General features: G+C 41.8%; 1 protein-coding gene across 2 annotated transcripts in view; it reads left to right on the forward strand.

Annotated features, from left to right (window-relative positions):
* Positions 1-1145, forward strand: part of LOC119331095 (protein PSK SIMULATOR 1-like) — a 6622-nt gene extending 5477 nt beyond the window's left edge. For both annotated transcript variants that reach the window (XM_037604273.1, XM_037604272.1), the window contains exons 10-12: positions 11-87; positions 206-250; positions 352-1145. In XM_037604273.1, the coding sequence (XP_037460170.1) occupies positions 11-87; positions 206-250; positions 352-898 (669 nt within the window). In that variant the 3' untranslated portion in view covers positions 899-1145. The remainder of the gene's footprint in view (positions 1-10; positions 88-205; positions 251-351) is intronic.
* The last annotated feature ends 15143 nt before the right edge of the window (positions 1146-16288 follow it).

Below are 16288 nucleotides of genomic sequence, written 5' to 3' on the forward strand. Positions count from 1 at the left end.
TTCTCTGCAGCGTTCTGTATCTCAAATCAAAGCCGAAATGCAGAAAACCCTTCGCTGGCTGCTGCCAATAGCAGAAAATACAACAAGGTACCCCGATCCTTCTGATTTCTGATGCTTATTCACAAACAAAATAAAAATCTGATTTAAATGATCATGTTGTTTTCGTCCCTCTTTCCAAAACTCACGGTTTCTGTACTTTTACCAGAGCACATCAAGGGTTCGGGTGGGTCGGCGAGTGGGCAAACTTCGGGTTAGTCCCCAGTCTCCACAAATATCATGACCATTGAATTTCGTCGACAATATTGCTTATACATTCATTTGCTTACATGGCCTGACTTAATGATGTAACAGGAGTGACATGGACGAGAAATCGGGCTCCCGGCACAGCGTGACCCGGGTGCAGACGCTGCACCACGCCGACAAGGCCAAGACGGAGGAGCACTTGCTGGAGCTGGTGGTGCTGCTCCACCACCTGGTGCTCCAGGTGAAGAGCCGAGGCTACGGGCACAACAAGTCGTCAAGGCGGGAACGGTCTCGGTCCCGCAAGGGAGGACCGTCGTTGTCAGAACCGCCGCCTCATGAAGCAGACGCCACTAGGCACAACACGTCGCCGATGAACAACAGCCATGGCAGCACGTGCCCTAGCCCGCTGTCGGACTCTGACCGCGAGACGCTGGACCACCTGAGCTTCAAGCGGACGAGGAGCTACGGCCGGAGCAAGAGCTCCGAGCCTCGGCCCGGCAAGGGGAACAAGGCGCACCGGAGCTGGGACTTGTGCCGGAGCCATGGCAGCTCGCCGGCGAGGGAGTTCGGGCGGGGCTCGACCTCCGGGCGTGAGATGGTGAGGGACCTGGATGTGATAGATGGGCTGGGTAGAACGACTCTTTCGTTTAGTTAGAGAGAGAGAGAGAGAGTGAGAGTGAGAGAGAGGAGAGGTTTGGTTTGCACAGGGTGAGAGTAGGTATTCTTTGGCTTTTGCCTTCTTCTTCTTCTTCCGGCTCGTCGATTCGATCGTATATATCTTGTATATGTGTTTTCTATCATCATATATGTTTGGCTAGTTTCTGTAAATATATAGATTATATATATAACGGCGTTACAGTTGTTGGTGATTTGAATGGAAATATAGCGGGATTCAGAACCGATGTTCAATCTCTTCACCTTCTCCACTTCGCCACTCCCCCCTTCACTTATTTTTGCGAATACTGCATTATCCTTTTTCGGTTCAGAATGAGTGGAATTTATGTTGCAGGGTGATACCAAATAGGCCTTATAATACCTGAATTTTCGGTGTGTCTGGCAGCTTGTCGTTACCATTGCATTTGACTTTGTAAAATATCTTTAATCAAGAGAACCTTCCAACAATGAAGGAAGGGTTACCCCCCGATTTCTATTTATAGAAACCATTAGTGGTCTTATAACGAAAGCGAACCAAACAGACAAAAGAGGAAACACGCATATTCTTATCTTTGCTAAACTGCGCAAGCCAAGAAGAAAATAAAGTTTTCACATTATCAGGAGGTACTTGCAAATTGAATGAACATTGTAGTAAGCTCCACACAAACCTGGCAACTGAGAGCAGTGTAGAAATAAGTGCTCAATAGCCTCATCACGACCACAAAAGACACAACACGTATTACCATTCCATCTCCTCTTCAATAGATTATATTTAATAAGAATACTGTTTCGAAGAGCCAGCCATAGAAGCACTTTGATTTTCAGAGGAGTTTTAACTTTGAAAGAAACTTAAAGGGAAAGTTCATCTCATATAAGGTCAACTGGTTATAGAAAGGTTTAAATAAGTACTCCCTCTGTCCCGTAATATAAGTGTAGTGTCAAAAACGTTCTTGTATTATGAGACAGAGGGAGTAATTTTTATCAGCAGTAAGAGACCAGGTGTTCAAATCTTTGAATGGTTGTAAAATATCGGCGGCTAAGCTATTTTTACACCCATTAGAAACTGCCTTTTCTTTTTTCAAAAAGGAGGTCAAAACCCCCGGCCTCTGCAACTTTGTGATGCACACAATCATCATTATTAATTATTAAGCAAAGCACAGAACAAATGCAACTACAACCAAAATATTTCAAGATATTGAATTAACATGTATGACTAAGGCAGCTTATTCCGCAGCACCGCCTTCAAGAAGGGATAAACATCCTTGTGCCATCATCGCCACATCCGAACCAAGACAATTTGGACAAGAATTTTCATCCCGGTTGCCGAAATCAACGAAGACCAGCATAACAACAAGTAGGCAACGTCTTCAACAAGGTAACGATGCAAGTTGCTCGCTCTTGAGCCCGTTCAATAAAAGTAAGTGGTGTTCCTACCAACATCTTGAAAATGGAACGTTTGGTAGCCACATCCGTCAGTATTTTCCAGAGCCACAAGGCACTAGCAGATTGGTAGGACGTCTTTTCACTAGAAGATTATTTTTTCCAAACTGCCCTTATAGAACCATTTCGAGGGGCCCCTTCATGCCTATGAACTCCTTGTTCCTCTGCTCACATGCATATGCGTTTCCCAGTTCTAAGTTCTTGCTGTCTGACCCCCGCGTCCCTTGCTACCTCTTGAGCATGCGTTGGTTTTTCCTTAAAGAGGAAAGGGTGATGCAGCAAAGTAGCGTAAGTATTTTCCTCAATTTTTGAGAACCAAGATATCAATCCAGTAGGAGACTACACGCAAGTCTCTCGTGCATGCACAAACAAATAAGAACCTTGCAACCAACGCGATAAAGGGGTTGTCAATTCCTTCACGACCACTTACAAAAGTGAGATCTGATAAAAATAATAAGATAAATATTTTTGGTATTTTTGTTGTATAGATTGGAAAATAAAGATTGCAAAATAAACGGTGACAGAAATGGCTAGTTACTAGAGATTAATATGACGGAGAATAGACCCGGGGGCCATACGTTTCACTAGTGACTTCTCTCAAGATAACAAATTCTACGGTGGGTGAACAAATTACTGTCGAGCAATTGATAGAAAAGCAGATAGTTATGAGAATATCTAGGCATGATCATGTATATAGGCATCACGTCCGTGATAAGTAGACCGAAACGATTCTGCATCTACTACTATTACTCCACACATCAACCGCTATCCAGCATGCATCTAGAGTATTAAGTTCATAAGAACAGAGTAACGCATTAGGCAAGATGACATGATGTAGAGGGATAAACTCAAGCAATATGATATAAACCCCATCTTTTTATCCTCGATGGAAACAATACAATACGTGCCTTGCTGCCCCTGTTGTCACTGGGAAAGGACACCGCAAGATTGAACCCAAAGCTAAGCACTTCTTCCATTGCAAGAAAGATCAATCTAGTAGGCCAAACCAAACTGATAATTCGAAGAGACTTGCAAAGATATTAAATCATGCATAAAAAAATTCAGAGAAAATCAAATATTGTTCATAGATAATCTTGATCATAAACCCATAATTCATCGGATCTTGACAAACACACCACAAAAAGAATTATATCGATTAAATCTTCAAGAGAATCGAGGAGAACTTTGTATTGAGATCCAAAGAGAGAGAAGAAGCCATCTAGCTAATAACTATGAAACCGAAGGTCTGTGGTAAACTACTCACACATCATCGGAGACGCTATGGTGTTGATGTAGAAGCCCACCGTGATCGATTCCCCCTCCGGCGGAGCGCCGGAAAAGGCCCAAAGATGGGATCTCACGGGTACAGAAGGTTGCGACGGTGGAAATAGGGTTTTGTGGTGCCCTAGATGTTTTCGGGGTATATGTGTATATATAGGAGGAAGAAGTAGGTCGATGGAGCTGCGAGGGGCCCACGACAGTGGGGGGCGCGCCCTCCTGCCTCGTGGCCTCCTCGCTTCTTTCTTGACGTCCACTCCAAGTCTCCTGGATCACGTTTTTTCCAAAAATAACTCTCCCGAAGGATTCATTCCGTTTGGATTCCGTTTGGTATTCCTTTTCTGCGAAACACTGAAATAGGCAAAAAATAGCAATTTGCACTGGGCCTTCGGATAACAGGTTAGTCCCAAAAATAATATAAAAAGGTATATTAAAGCCCATTAAACATCCAAAATAAATAATATAATAGCATGGAACAATCAAAAATTATAGATACGTTGGAGACATATCAAGCATCCCCAAGCTTAATTCGTGCTCGTTCTCAAGTAGTTAAATGATTAAAACAGAATTTTTGATGTGGAATACTACCTAACATAATTCTCAATGTAATTTTCTTTATTGTGGCATGAACGTTCAGATTCGAAAGATTCAAGACAAAAGTTTAATATTGACATAAACATAATAATACTTCAAGCATACTAACAAAGCAACCGTGTCTTCTCAAAATAACATGGCCAAAGAAAGTTATCTCTACAAAGTCATATAGTCTGGCTATGCACTATCTTCATCACACAAAGTATTTAATCATCCACAACCCCGATGACAAGCCAAGCAATTGTTTCATACTTTTGACGTTCTCAAACTTTTTCAATCTTCACGCAATACATGAGCGTGAGCCACAGATATAGCACTATAGGTGGAATAGAATGGTGGTTGTGGAGAAGACAAAAAAAGAAGAAGATAGTCTCACATCAACTAGGCGTATCAACGGGTTATGGAGATGCCCATCAATAGATATTAATGTGAGTGAGTAGGGATTGCCATGCAATGGATGCACTAGAGCTATAAGTGTATGAAAGCTCAACAAAAGAAACTAAGTGGGTGTGCATCCAACTCGCTTGCTCACGAAGACCTAGGGCATTTTGAGGAAGCCCATCATTGGAATATACAAGCCAAGTTCTATAATGTAAAATTCCCACTAGTATATGAAAGTGACAACATAGGAGACTCTCTATCATGAAGATCATGGTGCTACTTTGAAGCACAAGTGTGGTAAAATGATAGTAACATTGTCCCTTCTCTCTTTTTTTCTCATTTTTTCTTTTTTTATTTGGGTCTTTTCTCCTTTTTTATGGCCTCTTTTTTTCCTTTTTTTTATTTTTTGTCCGGAGTCTTATCCCACACTTTTATTTACTTACAACTCCAAAATTACAACTCGATACTAGAACCAATTATGACTCTATGTGAATGCCTCCGGCAGTGTACTGGGATATGCAATAAATCAAGAGTGACATGTATGAAAGAATTATAAAAGTGGCTTTGCCACAAATACGATGTCAACTACATGATCATGCAAAGCAATATGACAATGATGAAACGTGTCATAACAAACGGAACGGTGAAAAGTTGCATGGCAATATATCTCGGAATGGCTATGGAAATGCCATAATAGGTAGGTATGGTGGCTGTTTTGATAAAGGTATATGGTGGGTGTATGGTACCGGCGAAAGGTGCACGGTATTAGAGAGGCTAGCAATGGTGGAAGGGTGAGAGTGCGTATAATCCATGAACTCAACATTAGTCATAAAGAACTCACATACTTATTGCAAAAATCTATTAGTTATCGAAACAAAGTACTACATGCATGCTTCTAGGGGATAGATTGGTAGGAAAAGACTATCGCTCGTCCCCGACCGCCACTCATAAGGAAGACAATGAATAAATAAATCATGCTCCGACTTCATCACATAACGGTTCACCATACGTGCATGCTACGGGAATCACAAACTTTAGAACAAGTATTTCTCAAATTCACAACTACTCAACTAGCATGACTCTAATATCACCATATTCATATCTCAAAACAACCATCAAGTATCAAACTTCTCATAGTATTCAATGCACTTTTTATGAAAGTTTTTATTATATTCATCTTGGATGCCTATCATACTAGGACTAATTTTATAGCCAAAGCAAATTACCATGATGTTCTATAAGACTCTCAAAATAATATAAGTGAAGCATGGGAGATCAATAATTTCTATAAAATAAAACCACCACCGTGTTCTTAGAAGATATAAGTGAAGCACTAGAGCAAAATTATCTAGCTCAAAAGATATAAGTGAAGCACATAGAGTATTCCAATAAATTCCGATTCATGTGTGTCTCTCCAAAAGGTGTGTACAGCAAGAATGATTGTGGTAAACTAAAAATCAAAGACTCAAATCATACAAGACGCTCCAAGTAAAACACATATCATGTGGTGAATAAAAATATAGCCTCAAGTAAAGTTACCGATGGACGAAGACGAAAGAGGGAATACCTTCCGGGGCATCCCCAAGCTTAGGCTTTTGGTTGTCCTTGAATTTTACCCTGGGTTGCCTTGGGAATCCCCAAGCTTAGGCTCTTGCCACTCCTTATTCCAAAATCCATAAAATCTTTACCCAAAACTTGAAAACTTCACAACACAAAACTCAACGGAAAAACTCATGAGCTCCGTTAGTATAAGAAAACAAACCACCACTTCAAGGTACTGTAATGAACTCATTCTTTATTTATATTGGTGTTAAACCTACTGTATTCCAACTTTTCTATGGTTCATACCCCCCGATACTAGCCATAGATTCATCAAAATAAGCAAACAACACACGAAAAACAGAATCTGTCAAAAACAGAACAGTCTGTCGTAATCTGTAGGTTTCGAATACTTCTGTAACCCCAAAAATTCTGAAATAAATTGGCGTACATGAGGAATTTGTCTATTAATCATCTTCAAAAATAATCAACCTAATCACACTCCCCAGTAAAAAATGGCAGCAAATCTCGTGAGTGCTAAAGTTTCTGTTTTTTACAGCAAGATCGCAAAGACTTCCCCCAAGTCTTCCCAAAGGTTCTACTTGGCACAGACACTAATTAAAAACATAAAACCACATCTAAACAGAAGCTAGATGAATTATTTATTACTAAACAGGAACAAAAAACAAGAAACAAAAATAAAATTTGGTTGCCTCCCAACAAGCGCTATCGTTTAACGCCCCTAGCTAGGCATAAAAAAAGAAGAGATTTAGGTATTGTCATCTTTGGTATGCAATCCATAAGTGGCTCTCATAATAGATTCATAAGGTAATTTAATTTTCTTCCTAGGAAAGTGTTCCATGCCTTTCCTTAATGGAAATTGGAATCTAATATTTCCTTCTTTCATATCAAAAATTGCACCAATCGTTCTAAGGAAAGGTCTTCCAAGAATAATAGGACTTGTAGGATTGCAATATATATCAATAACAATGAAATCTACGGGCACATAATTCCTATTTTCAACAATAAAAACATCAATAATCCTTCCCATAGGTTTCTTAAAAGTGGAATCCGCAAGATGCAAATTTAAAGAACAATCATCAAATTCACGGAAACCTAACAAATCACACACAATTTTTGGAATCGTCGAAACACTAGCACCCAAATCACATAAAGCATAGCATTCATGATCTTTAATTTTAGTTTTAATAGTAGGTTCCCACTCATCATAAAGTTTTCTAGGGATAGAGACTTCTAATTCAAGCTTTTCTTCATAGGATTGCATTAAGGCATCAACAATATGTTTGGTAAAAGCTTTATTTTGATCATAAGCATGAGGAGAATTTAGCACAGATTGCAACAAGGAAATACAATCTATCAAAGAGAAATTATCATAATTAAATTCCTTGAAATCCAAAATAGTGGGTTCATTGCTATGTAAAGTTTTGACCTCTTCAATCCCACTTTTACCTATTTTTGCATCAAGATCTAAAAACTCCGAATCATTGGGACGCCTTTTAACTAAAGTTGACTCATCTCTAGTCCCATCATTATCAAGATTCATATTGCAAAACAAGGATTTAATAGGAGACACATCAATCACTTTTAGATCTTCGTCCTTATTATCCTCTAGCTCTTTCGGTTTGGCAACCATCTTATTAACTAAGGTGGCCGGCTTATCCGAAATTTGGGCTATTAAATTTTCAAGCTGAGCGAACTAAGATTTCAAACCATAAAATTCTTTAGACATATCATCGAGCTCTTTATTCATGTACCCCATAAAACTTTTTTGTTCTTTAAGCTCGTTTCTGAAGAAATTATTATGCTCAAACTACAAGGACATAAAAATTCGAACGTTGTTTTCAATTTCTTCCAACCTTCTAAGGTGAGGATCAATGCTTTTTGGTAAAGCCGTCGCGGCAAACAATCCAACACACAAGCACACAAGGAGCAAGCGAAAAGAGACGAATGGAAAAGAGGCGAACGGAAAAGAGGGCGAATAAAACGGCAAGGGTGAAGTGGGGGAGAGGAAAACGAGAGGCAAATGGCAAATAATATAATGTGAGGGATAAGAGTTTGTGATGGGTACTTTGTATGTCTTGACTTGTGCGTAGATCTCCCCGGCAACAGCGCCAGAAATCCTTCTTGCTACCTCTTGAGCATTCGTTGGTTTTTCCTTGAAGAGGAAAGGGTGATGCAGCAAAGTAGTGTAAGTATTTCCCTCAGTATTTGAGAACCAAGGTATCAATCCAGTAGGAGACTACACGCAAGTCCCTCGTACCCGCACAAACAAATAAGAACCTTGCAACCAATGCGATAAAGGGGTTGTCAATTGATACGTCTCCAACATATCTATAATTTTTTATTGTTCCATGCTATTATATTATCTGTTTTGGATGTTTATGGGCTTTATTATACACTTTTATATAATTTTTGGGACTAACCTATTAACCAGAGGCCCAACCCAAATTGCTGTTTTCTTGCCTATTTCAGTGTTTCGAAGAAAAGGAATATCAAACGGAGTCCAAACGAAATGAAACCTTCGGGAAAGTTATTTTTGGAACGGAAGCAATCCAGGAGACTTGGATTTACGTCAGGGAAGCTTCGAGGTGGCCACAAGGCAGGGAGGCGCGCCTGCCCCCTGGGCGTGCCCCCCACCCTCATGGTCCCCTCGTGGCTCCCCTGACCGACTTCTTTCGCCTATATATATATATCAATATACCCTAGAAACATCGAAGAGCAGAATAGATCGGGTGTTCCGCCGCCAGAATCCTCCGTAGCCACCGAAAACCAATCTAGACCCGTTCCGGCACCCTGCCGGAGGGGGGAATCCCTCTCCGATGGCCATCTTCATCATCCCGGCGCTCTCCATGACAAGGAGGGAGTAGTTCTCCCTCGGGGCTGAAGGCATGTACCAGTAGCTATGTGTTTGATCTATCTCTCTCTCGTGTTCTTGAGGTGGGACGATCTTGATGTATCGCGAGATTTGCTATTATAGTTGGATCTTATGATGTTTCTCCCCCTATACTCTCTTGTAATAGATTGAGTTTTCCCTTTGAAGTTATCTTATCGGATTGAGTCTTTAAGGATTTGAGAACACTTGATGTATGTCTTGCACATGCTTATCTGTTCCGCGACCTCGTGAACTTATGCATAGGGGTTGGCACACGTTTTCGTCTTGACTCTCTGGTAGAAACTTTGGGGCACTCTTTGAAGTACTTTGTGTTGGTTGAATAGATGAATCTGAGATTGTGTGATGCATATCGTATAATCATACCCACGGATACTTGAGGTGACATTGGAGTATCTAGGTGACATTGGAGTATCTAGGTGACATTAGGGTTTTGGTTGATTTGTGTTGTAACGCCCCGGACACACCCGCCGGTGGTCATTACTCCTGGCGGGATCTAGACTGGCCCCATAGATCAATACTAGTCTTTTCTGCACACTTTGTCCTCACTCATGCACACGCGGGAGCAATTTCCCAGCCGGTCACCCATCCTGACACTACTCCAAGCTGAGCACGCTTAACTTTGGAGTTCAGTCCGAATGGTCTCCCGGAAAAGAAGGAATTCCTTATTGATATGAGTAGTCTTTCATCCCTGATAAGCCAGGCCATCACATACACCCCCACTCAAAGGAACCGACGTCCTCGTCGGGCCACAGGAACGTTCCCTCTTGGCACATACGTCTGTGCTTCCAGTCCAGTACATGTGCCATGTCGTGTGCCACGACGGGTCACAAACGTCAAGAACAACATGACCACGCACCTGTCCGCAACCATCCGTGTAACCGCGAGGGTCGGCTCTGATACCAACTTGTAATGCCCCGGACACACCCGCTGGTGGTCGTTACTCCTGGCGGGATCTAGACTGGCCCCACAGATCAATACTAGTCTTTTCTGCGCACTTTGTACTCACTCATGCGCACCCGGGAGCAACTTCCTAGTCGGTCACCCATCCTGACACTACTCCAAGCTGAGCACGCTTAACTTTGGAGTTCTGTCCGAATGGGCTCCTGGAAAAGAAGGAATTCCTTATTGATATGAGTAGTCTTTCATCCCTAATAAGCCAGGCCATCACAGTGTCTTAAGGTGTTATTCTAGTACGAACTCTATGATAGATCAAACGGAAAGAATAGCTTCATGTTATTTTACTACGGACTCTTGAATAGATTGATCAGAAAGGATAACTTTGAGGTGGTTTCGTACCCCACCATAATCTCTTCGTTTGCTCTCCGCTATTAGTGACTTCGGAGTGACTCTTTGTTGCGTGTTGAGGGATAGTTATATGATCCAATTATGTTATTATTGTTGAGAGAACTTGCACTAGTGAAAGTATGAACCCTAGGCGTTGTTTCAACGCATTGCAATACCGTTTGCGCTCACTTTTATCATTATTTACCTTGCTGTTTTTATATTTTCAGATTACAAAAACCATTATCTACTATCCATATTGCACTTGTATCACCATCTCTTTGTCGAACTAGTGCACCTATACAATTTACCATTGCATTGGGTGTGTTGGGGACATAAGAGACTCTTTGTTATTTGGTTGCAGGGTTGTTTGAGAGAGACCATCTTCATCCTACGCCTCCCACGGATTGATAAACATTAGGTCATCCACTTGAGGGAAATTTGCTACTGTCCTACAAACCTCTGCACTTGGAGGCCCAACAACATCTACAAGAAGAAGGTTGTGTAGTAGACATCAAGCTCTTTTCCGGCGCCGTTGCCGGGGAGGTTAGCGCTTGAAGGTATATCTTTAGATCTTGCAATCGAATCTTTTTGTTTCTTGTTTTATCACTAGTTTAGTTTATAAAAGAAAACTACAAAAAATGGAATTGAGTTTGCCTCATACGCTTCATCTTTTTAATATCTTTTGTGAGAATGATGGAAAGGAAAATTGTGCTCAAGTGCTAGAAGAAGAAGTCTATAGAATGTTTGGCACTAAATATTTGAATGATGGGCATGATTGCAATGTTATTAGTATGAACTCTTTGAATATCCATAGTACTAATGATGATTTTACTAGTTATGATGAAAATATCTCTTATAAGCATGTCGATTTTTGTGGAGTGCATAGAGTTTGCAAGTACACACCAATTAGAGAAAATAGATTCTGCAAGAGGCATAAGTATTTGGAAACTAAATAGTTGCAAGAAAGGCTAGATGTTAGTGCTGAAAATTTAAAATATCTTAGCCATACTTGTGAACTTTGCAATGAACAGGGTCATTTAAATATCAAATGCAAAATGTTTCATGATCGAATCATGTCCAAAAATTGTGGTGACTTGATTTCCCTTGCATATCATAATGAACTTAGTTTTCTTTTGGGTTATGAAGAAATGAAACGTCAAACTAAGCATATTCCAGAATATAACCTTGAGAAATTCCTCGATATTGATCTAGAAGAAATCTATATGTATTGTGCGGTGAATTGCATTGAAAATCCTTATATTGCCACCACGTCCGGAGGTCCGGAAAATGTTCCACCACGTCCAATACAGCAGCATGGGCTGTAGGGGGGCGCCCTAACCTTAATGGGCCAGGGGCACCAGCCCGCCCAAGGCCCATGCGCATGGGAGAGGGGAAACCCTAAGGGGGAGTGCCTCCACTTGACTTGGGAGGCACTCCTCCCCCCCTTGGCCGCCGCCCCCAACCCTAGATGGGATCTAGGGGGGCCGGCCCCCCTCTCTCCCCACCTATAAATAGTGGAGGGGTGGGAGGGCGGCCACACCCTTGAACCTGGCGCAGCCCCTCCCCTCCAATACCTCTCCTCCTCCGTGTGAGCTTGGCGAAGCCCTGCCGAAGAACTGCCACTCCATCACCACCACGCCGTCGTGCTGCTGTTGGACTCTCTTCCTCAACCTCTCCCTCCTCCTTGCTGGATCAAGGCGTGGGAGACGTCTCCATTCCGTACGTGTGTTGAACACGGAGGTGCCGTCCGTTCGGCGCTAGGATCATCGGTGATTTGGATCACGACGAGTACGACTCCATCAACCCCGTTCACTTGAACGCTTCCGCTTAGCGATCTACAAGGGTATGTAGATGCACTCTCCTTCCCTTCGTTGCTAGATTACTCCATAGATTGATCTTGGTGATGCGTAGAAATTTTTTAAATTTCTGCTACGATCGCCAACAGGGGCATCATGAGCTAGGTCTATGCGTAGTTTCTATGCATGAGTAGAACACAAAGCAGTTGTGGGCGTCGATATTGTCAATTTACTTGCCGTTACTAGTCTTATCTTGATTCGGCGACATTGTGGGATGAAGCGGCCCGGACCGACCTTACACGTATGCTTATGTGAGACTGGTTCCACCGACTGACATGCACTAGTTGCATAAGGTGGCTAGCGGGTGTCTATCTCTCCCACTTTAGTCGGATCGGATTCGATGAAAAGGGTCCTTATGAAGGGTAAATAGAAATTGGCATATCACGTTGTGGTTTTCGCGTAGGTAAGAAACGTTCTTGCTAGAAACCTATAGCAGCCACGTAAAAAAAAACTTGCAACAACAATTAGAGGACATCTAACTTGTTTTTGCAGCATATGCCGTGTGATGTGATATGGCCAAAAGGATGTGATGAATGATATGTGATGTATGAGATTGATCATGTTCTTGTAATAGGAATCACGACTTGCATGTCGATGAGTATGACAACCGGCAGGAGCCATAGGAGTTGTCTTAATTTATTTATGACCTGCGTGTCAATTTAAACGTCATGTAATTACTTTACTTTATTGCTAAAGCATTAGCCATAGTAGTAGAAGTAATAGATGATGAGACAACTTCAAGAAGATACGATGATGGAGATCATGATGATGGAGATCATGGTGTCATGCCGGTGACAACGATGATCATGGAGCCCCGAAGATGGAGATCAAAAGGAGCAAAATGATATTGGCCATATCATGTCACTATTTGATTGCATGTAATGTTTATCATGTTTTACATCTTATTTGCTTAGAACGACGGTAGCTTAAATAAGATGATCCCTCACTAAAATTTCAAGAAAAGTGTTCCCCCTAAATGTGCACCGTTGCGAAGGTTCGTTGTTTCGAAGCACCACGTGATGATCGGGTGTGATAGATTTTAACGTTCGAATACAACGGGTGTTGACGAGCCTAGCATGTACAGACATGGCCTCGGGACACATGCGAAACACTTAGCTTGACTTGACGAGCCTAGCATGTACAGACATGGCCTCGGAACACAGAAGACCGAAAGGTCGAACATGAGTCGTATAGAAGATACGATCAACATGAGATGTTCACCGTTGATGACTAGTCCGTCTCACGTGATGATCGGACACGGCCTAGTCGATTTGGATCATGTTTCACTTAGATGACTAGAGGGATGTCTATCTGAGTGGGAGTTCATTAAATAATTTGATTAGATGAACTCAATTATCATGAACACAGTCTAAATTGTCTTTGTAAATATGTTGTAGATAAATAGCTCACGTTGTAGCTACCTATTTCAATACGTTCCTAGAGAAAGATTAAGTTGAAAGATATTGTAAGCAATGATGCGGACTAGGTCCGTAGTCCGAGGAGTGTCCTCACTGCTACACAGAAGGCTTACGTCTTTGATGCACCGCTCGATGTGCAAACCCCTACAACGTCGTCTGTGGATGTTGTGAACACCTGACAGACACATCCTGATGACTACTTGATAGTTTAGTGCACCATACTTTACGGCTTAGAATCAGGATTCCAATGACGTTTTGAACGCCATAGAACATATGAGATGTTCCAAGAGCTGAAATTGGGATTTCAGGCTCATGCCCGTGTTGAGAGGTGTGAGACCTCTGACAAGTTCTTTAGGCAACAAGATGGAGGAGAATAGCTCAGCTAGTGAGCATGTGCTCAGAATGTCTGGGTGCTATAATCACTTAAATCAAGTGGGAGTTAAACTTCCAGATAAGATAGTGATTGATAGAGTTCTCTAGCCACTATCACTAAGCTACTAGATCTTCGTGATGAACTATGATATGCAAGGGATGTAGTTGATCCCGGAGCTGTTCGCGGTGCTTAAGACCGCAAAAGGTAGAAATCAAGAAGGAGCATCAAGTGTTGACGGTTTAACAAGACCACTGGTTTCAAGAGGGGCAAGGGCTAGAAGGGAAACTTCATGGATGGCAAACCAGTTGCCGCTCCAGTGAAGGAACCCAAGGTTGAACCCAAACCCGAGACTAAGTGCTTCTATTGTAAGGGGAACGGTCACTGGTAGCGGAATTACCCCAAATGCATGGTAGATAAGAAGGCTGGCAACTTCAAAGTATATACGTGTTATTAATGTGTACCTCACTAGTACTCCTGGTAGTACCTGGGTATTGGATACCAGTTCAGTTGCTATTATTGGTGACTTGAAGCAAAAGCTACAAACTAAACAGAGACTGGCTAAGGGCGAGGTGACGATGTGTGTTGGAAGTGTTTCCAAAGTTGATGAGATCACCATCACACGCTACGTCTGCTTTCGGGATTAGTATTGAACCTAGATAAATGTTATCAGGTGTCTACGTTGAGCATGAATATGATTAGATCATGTTCATTGCAATATGGTTATTCATTTAAGTTAGAGAATAATGGTTATTCTGTTTACATGAATAATACCTTTCATGGTCATGCATCCTATGTGAATGGTTCATTGAATCTCGGTCGTGGTAATACACATGTTCACGCCAAAAGATGTAGAGTTAATAATGATAATACCACTTTGTTGTGGCACTGCCGCTTAGGTCATATTGGCGTAAGATGCATGAAGAAACTCCATATCAATGGATGTTTGGAGTCACTTGATTTTGAATCGCTTGACACATGCGAGCCATGCCTCATGGGCATGATGACTAAGACCCCGTTTCAGGTACAATGAAACGGGCAAGTGACTTGTTGGAAATCATGCATGCTGATGCATGTGATCCAATGAGAATTGAAGCGTGTGGTGGATATCGCTATTTTCTCATCTTCACTGACGATTTGGGTAGATATAGGTATATCTACTTAATGAAGCACAAGTCTGAAACGTTTGAAAAGTTCAAGCGATTTCAGAGTGAAGTTAAGAATCATCATAACAATAAGATCATGTTCCTATGATCTGATCAAAAGGGGATTTTCTGAGTTGTGGGTTTGGCAATCACTTAAGACATTGTGGAATTGTTTCACAGTTGAAGCCATCTGGAACACCACAAGGTAATGGTGTGTCTGGACGTCGTAATCGAACCCTATGAGATATGGTGCGATCTATGATGTCTCTTACCAATCTACCATTTTCATTTTGAGGTTATGCGTTAGAGACAGCTGCATTCACTTTAGATAGGACACCACCTAAGTCCGTTGAGACGACGTCATATGAACATTGGTTTGGCAAGAAACCAAAGTTGTCGTTTCTTAATGTTTGGGGATACGATGCTTAGGGCTTCAGCCGGAGAAGCTCGAACCCAAAGCGGACAAACACATCTTCATAGGATACCCAAGGGTGACAGCTGGGTATACCTTCTATCTCAGATCCGAGGGCAAATTGTTTGTCGCTAAGAACGGGCCCTTTCTCGAGAAGGAGTTTCTCTCGAAAGAATTGAGTGGCAGGAAGATAGAACTTGATGAGGTTGTCGAACCTTTACTTCAACCAGAGAGTGATGCAACACAGAAAGATGTTTTTCTGTGGCGCCTACGTCTGTTGAATAGGAAGTTAATGATAGTGATCATAAAGCTTCGGATCAAGTTGCTATCGAACCTCGTAGGTCGACAAGGATATGTACTACTCCTAAGTGGTACGGTAATCCTGTCTTAGATATCATGTTGTTAGACAACAATAAACCTATGAGCTATGGAGAAGCGATGGTGGGCCCGTATTCTGGCAAATGGTTAGAAGCCATGAAATCCGAGATAGGATCCATATATCAGAACAAAGTATGGACTTTGGTGGACTTGCCCGATGATCGGGAAGCCATTGAGATAAATGGATCTTTAAGAAGAAGACGGACGTGGACGGTAATGTTACCGTCTATGAAGCTCGACTTGTGGGAAAGAATCTTTTCACAAGTTCAAGGAGTTGACTACGATGAAAATTTCTCACCCGTAGCGATGCTTAAGTCCGTCGGAATCATGTTAGCATTAGCTGTATTTTTCGATTATGAAATCTTACAGATGGATGTCAAAA

Source organism: Triticum dicoccoides, chromosome 7A (assembly GCF_002162155.2).
Source record: "Triticum dicoccoides isolate Atlit2015 ecotype Zavitan chromosome 7A, WEW_v2.0, whole genome shotgun sequence".
Lineage (NCBI taxonomy): Eukaryota > Viridiplantae > Streptophyta > Magnoliopsida > Poales > Poaceae > Triticum > Triticum dicoccoides.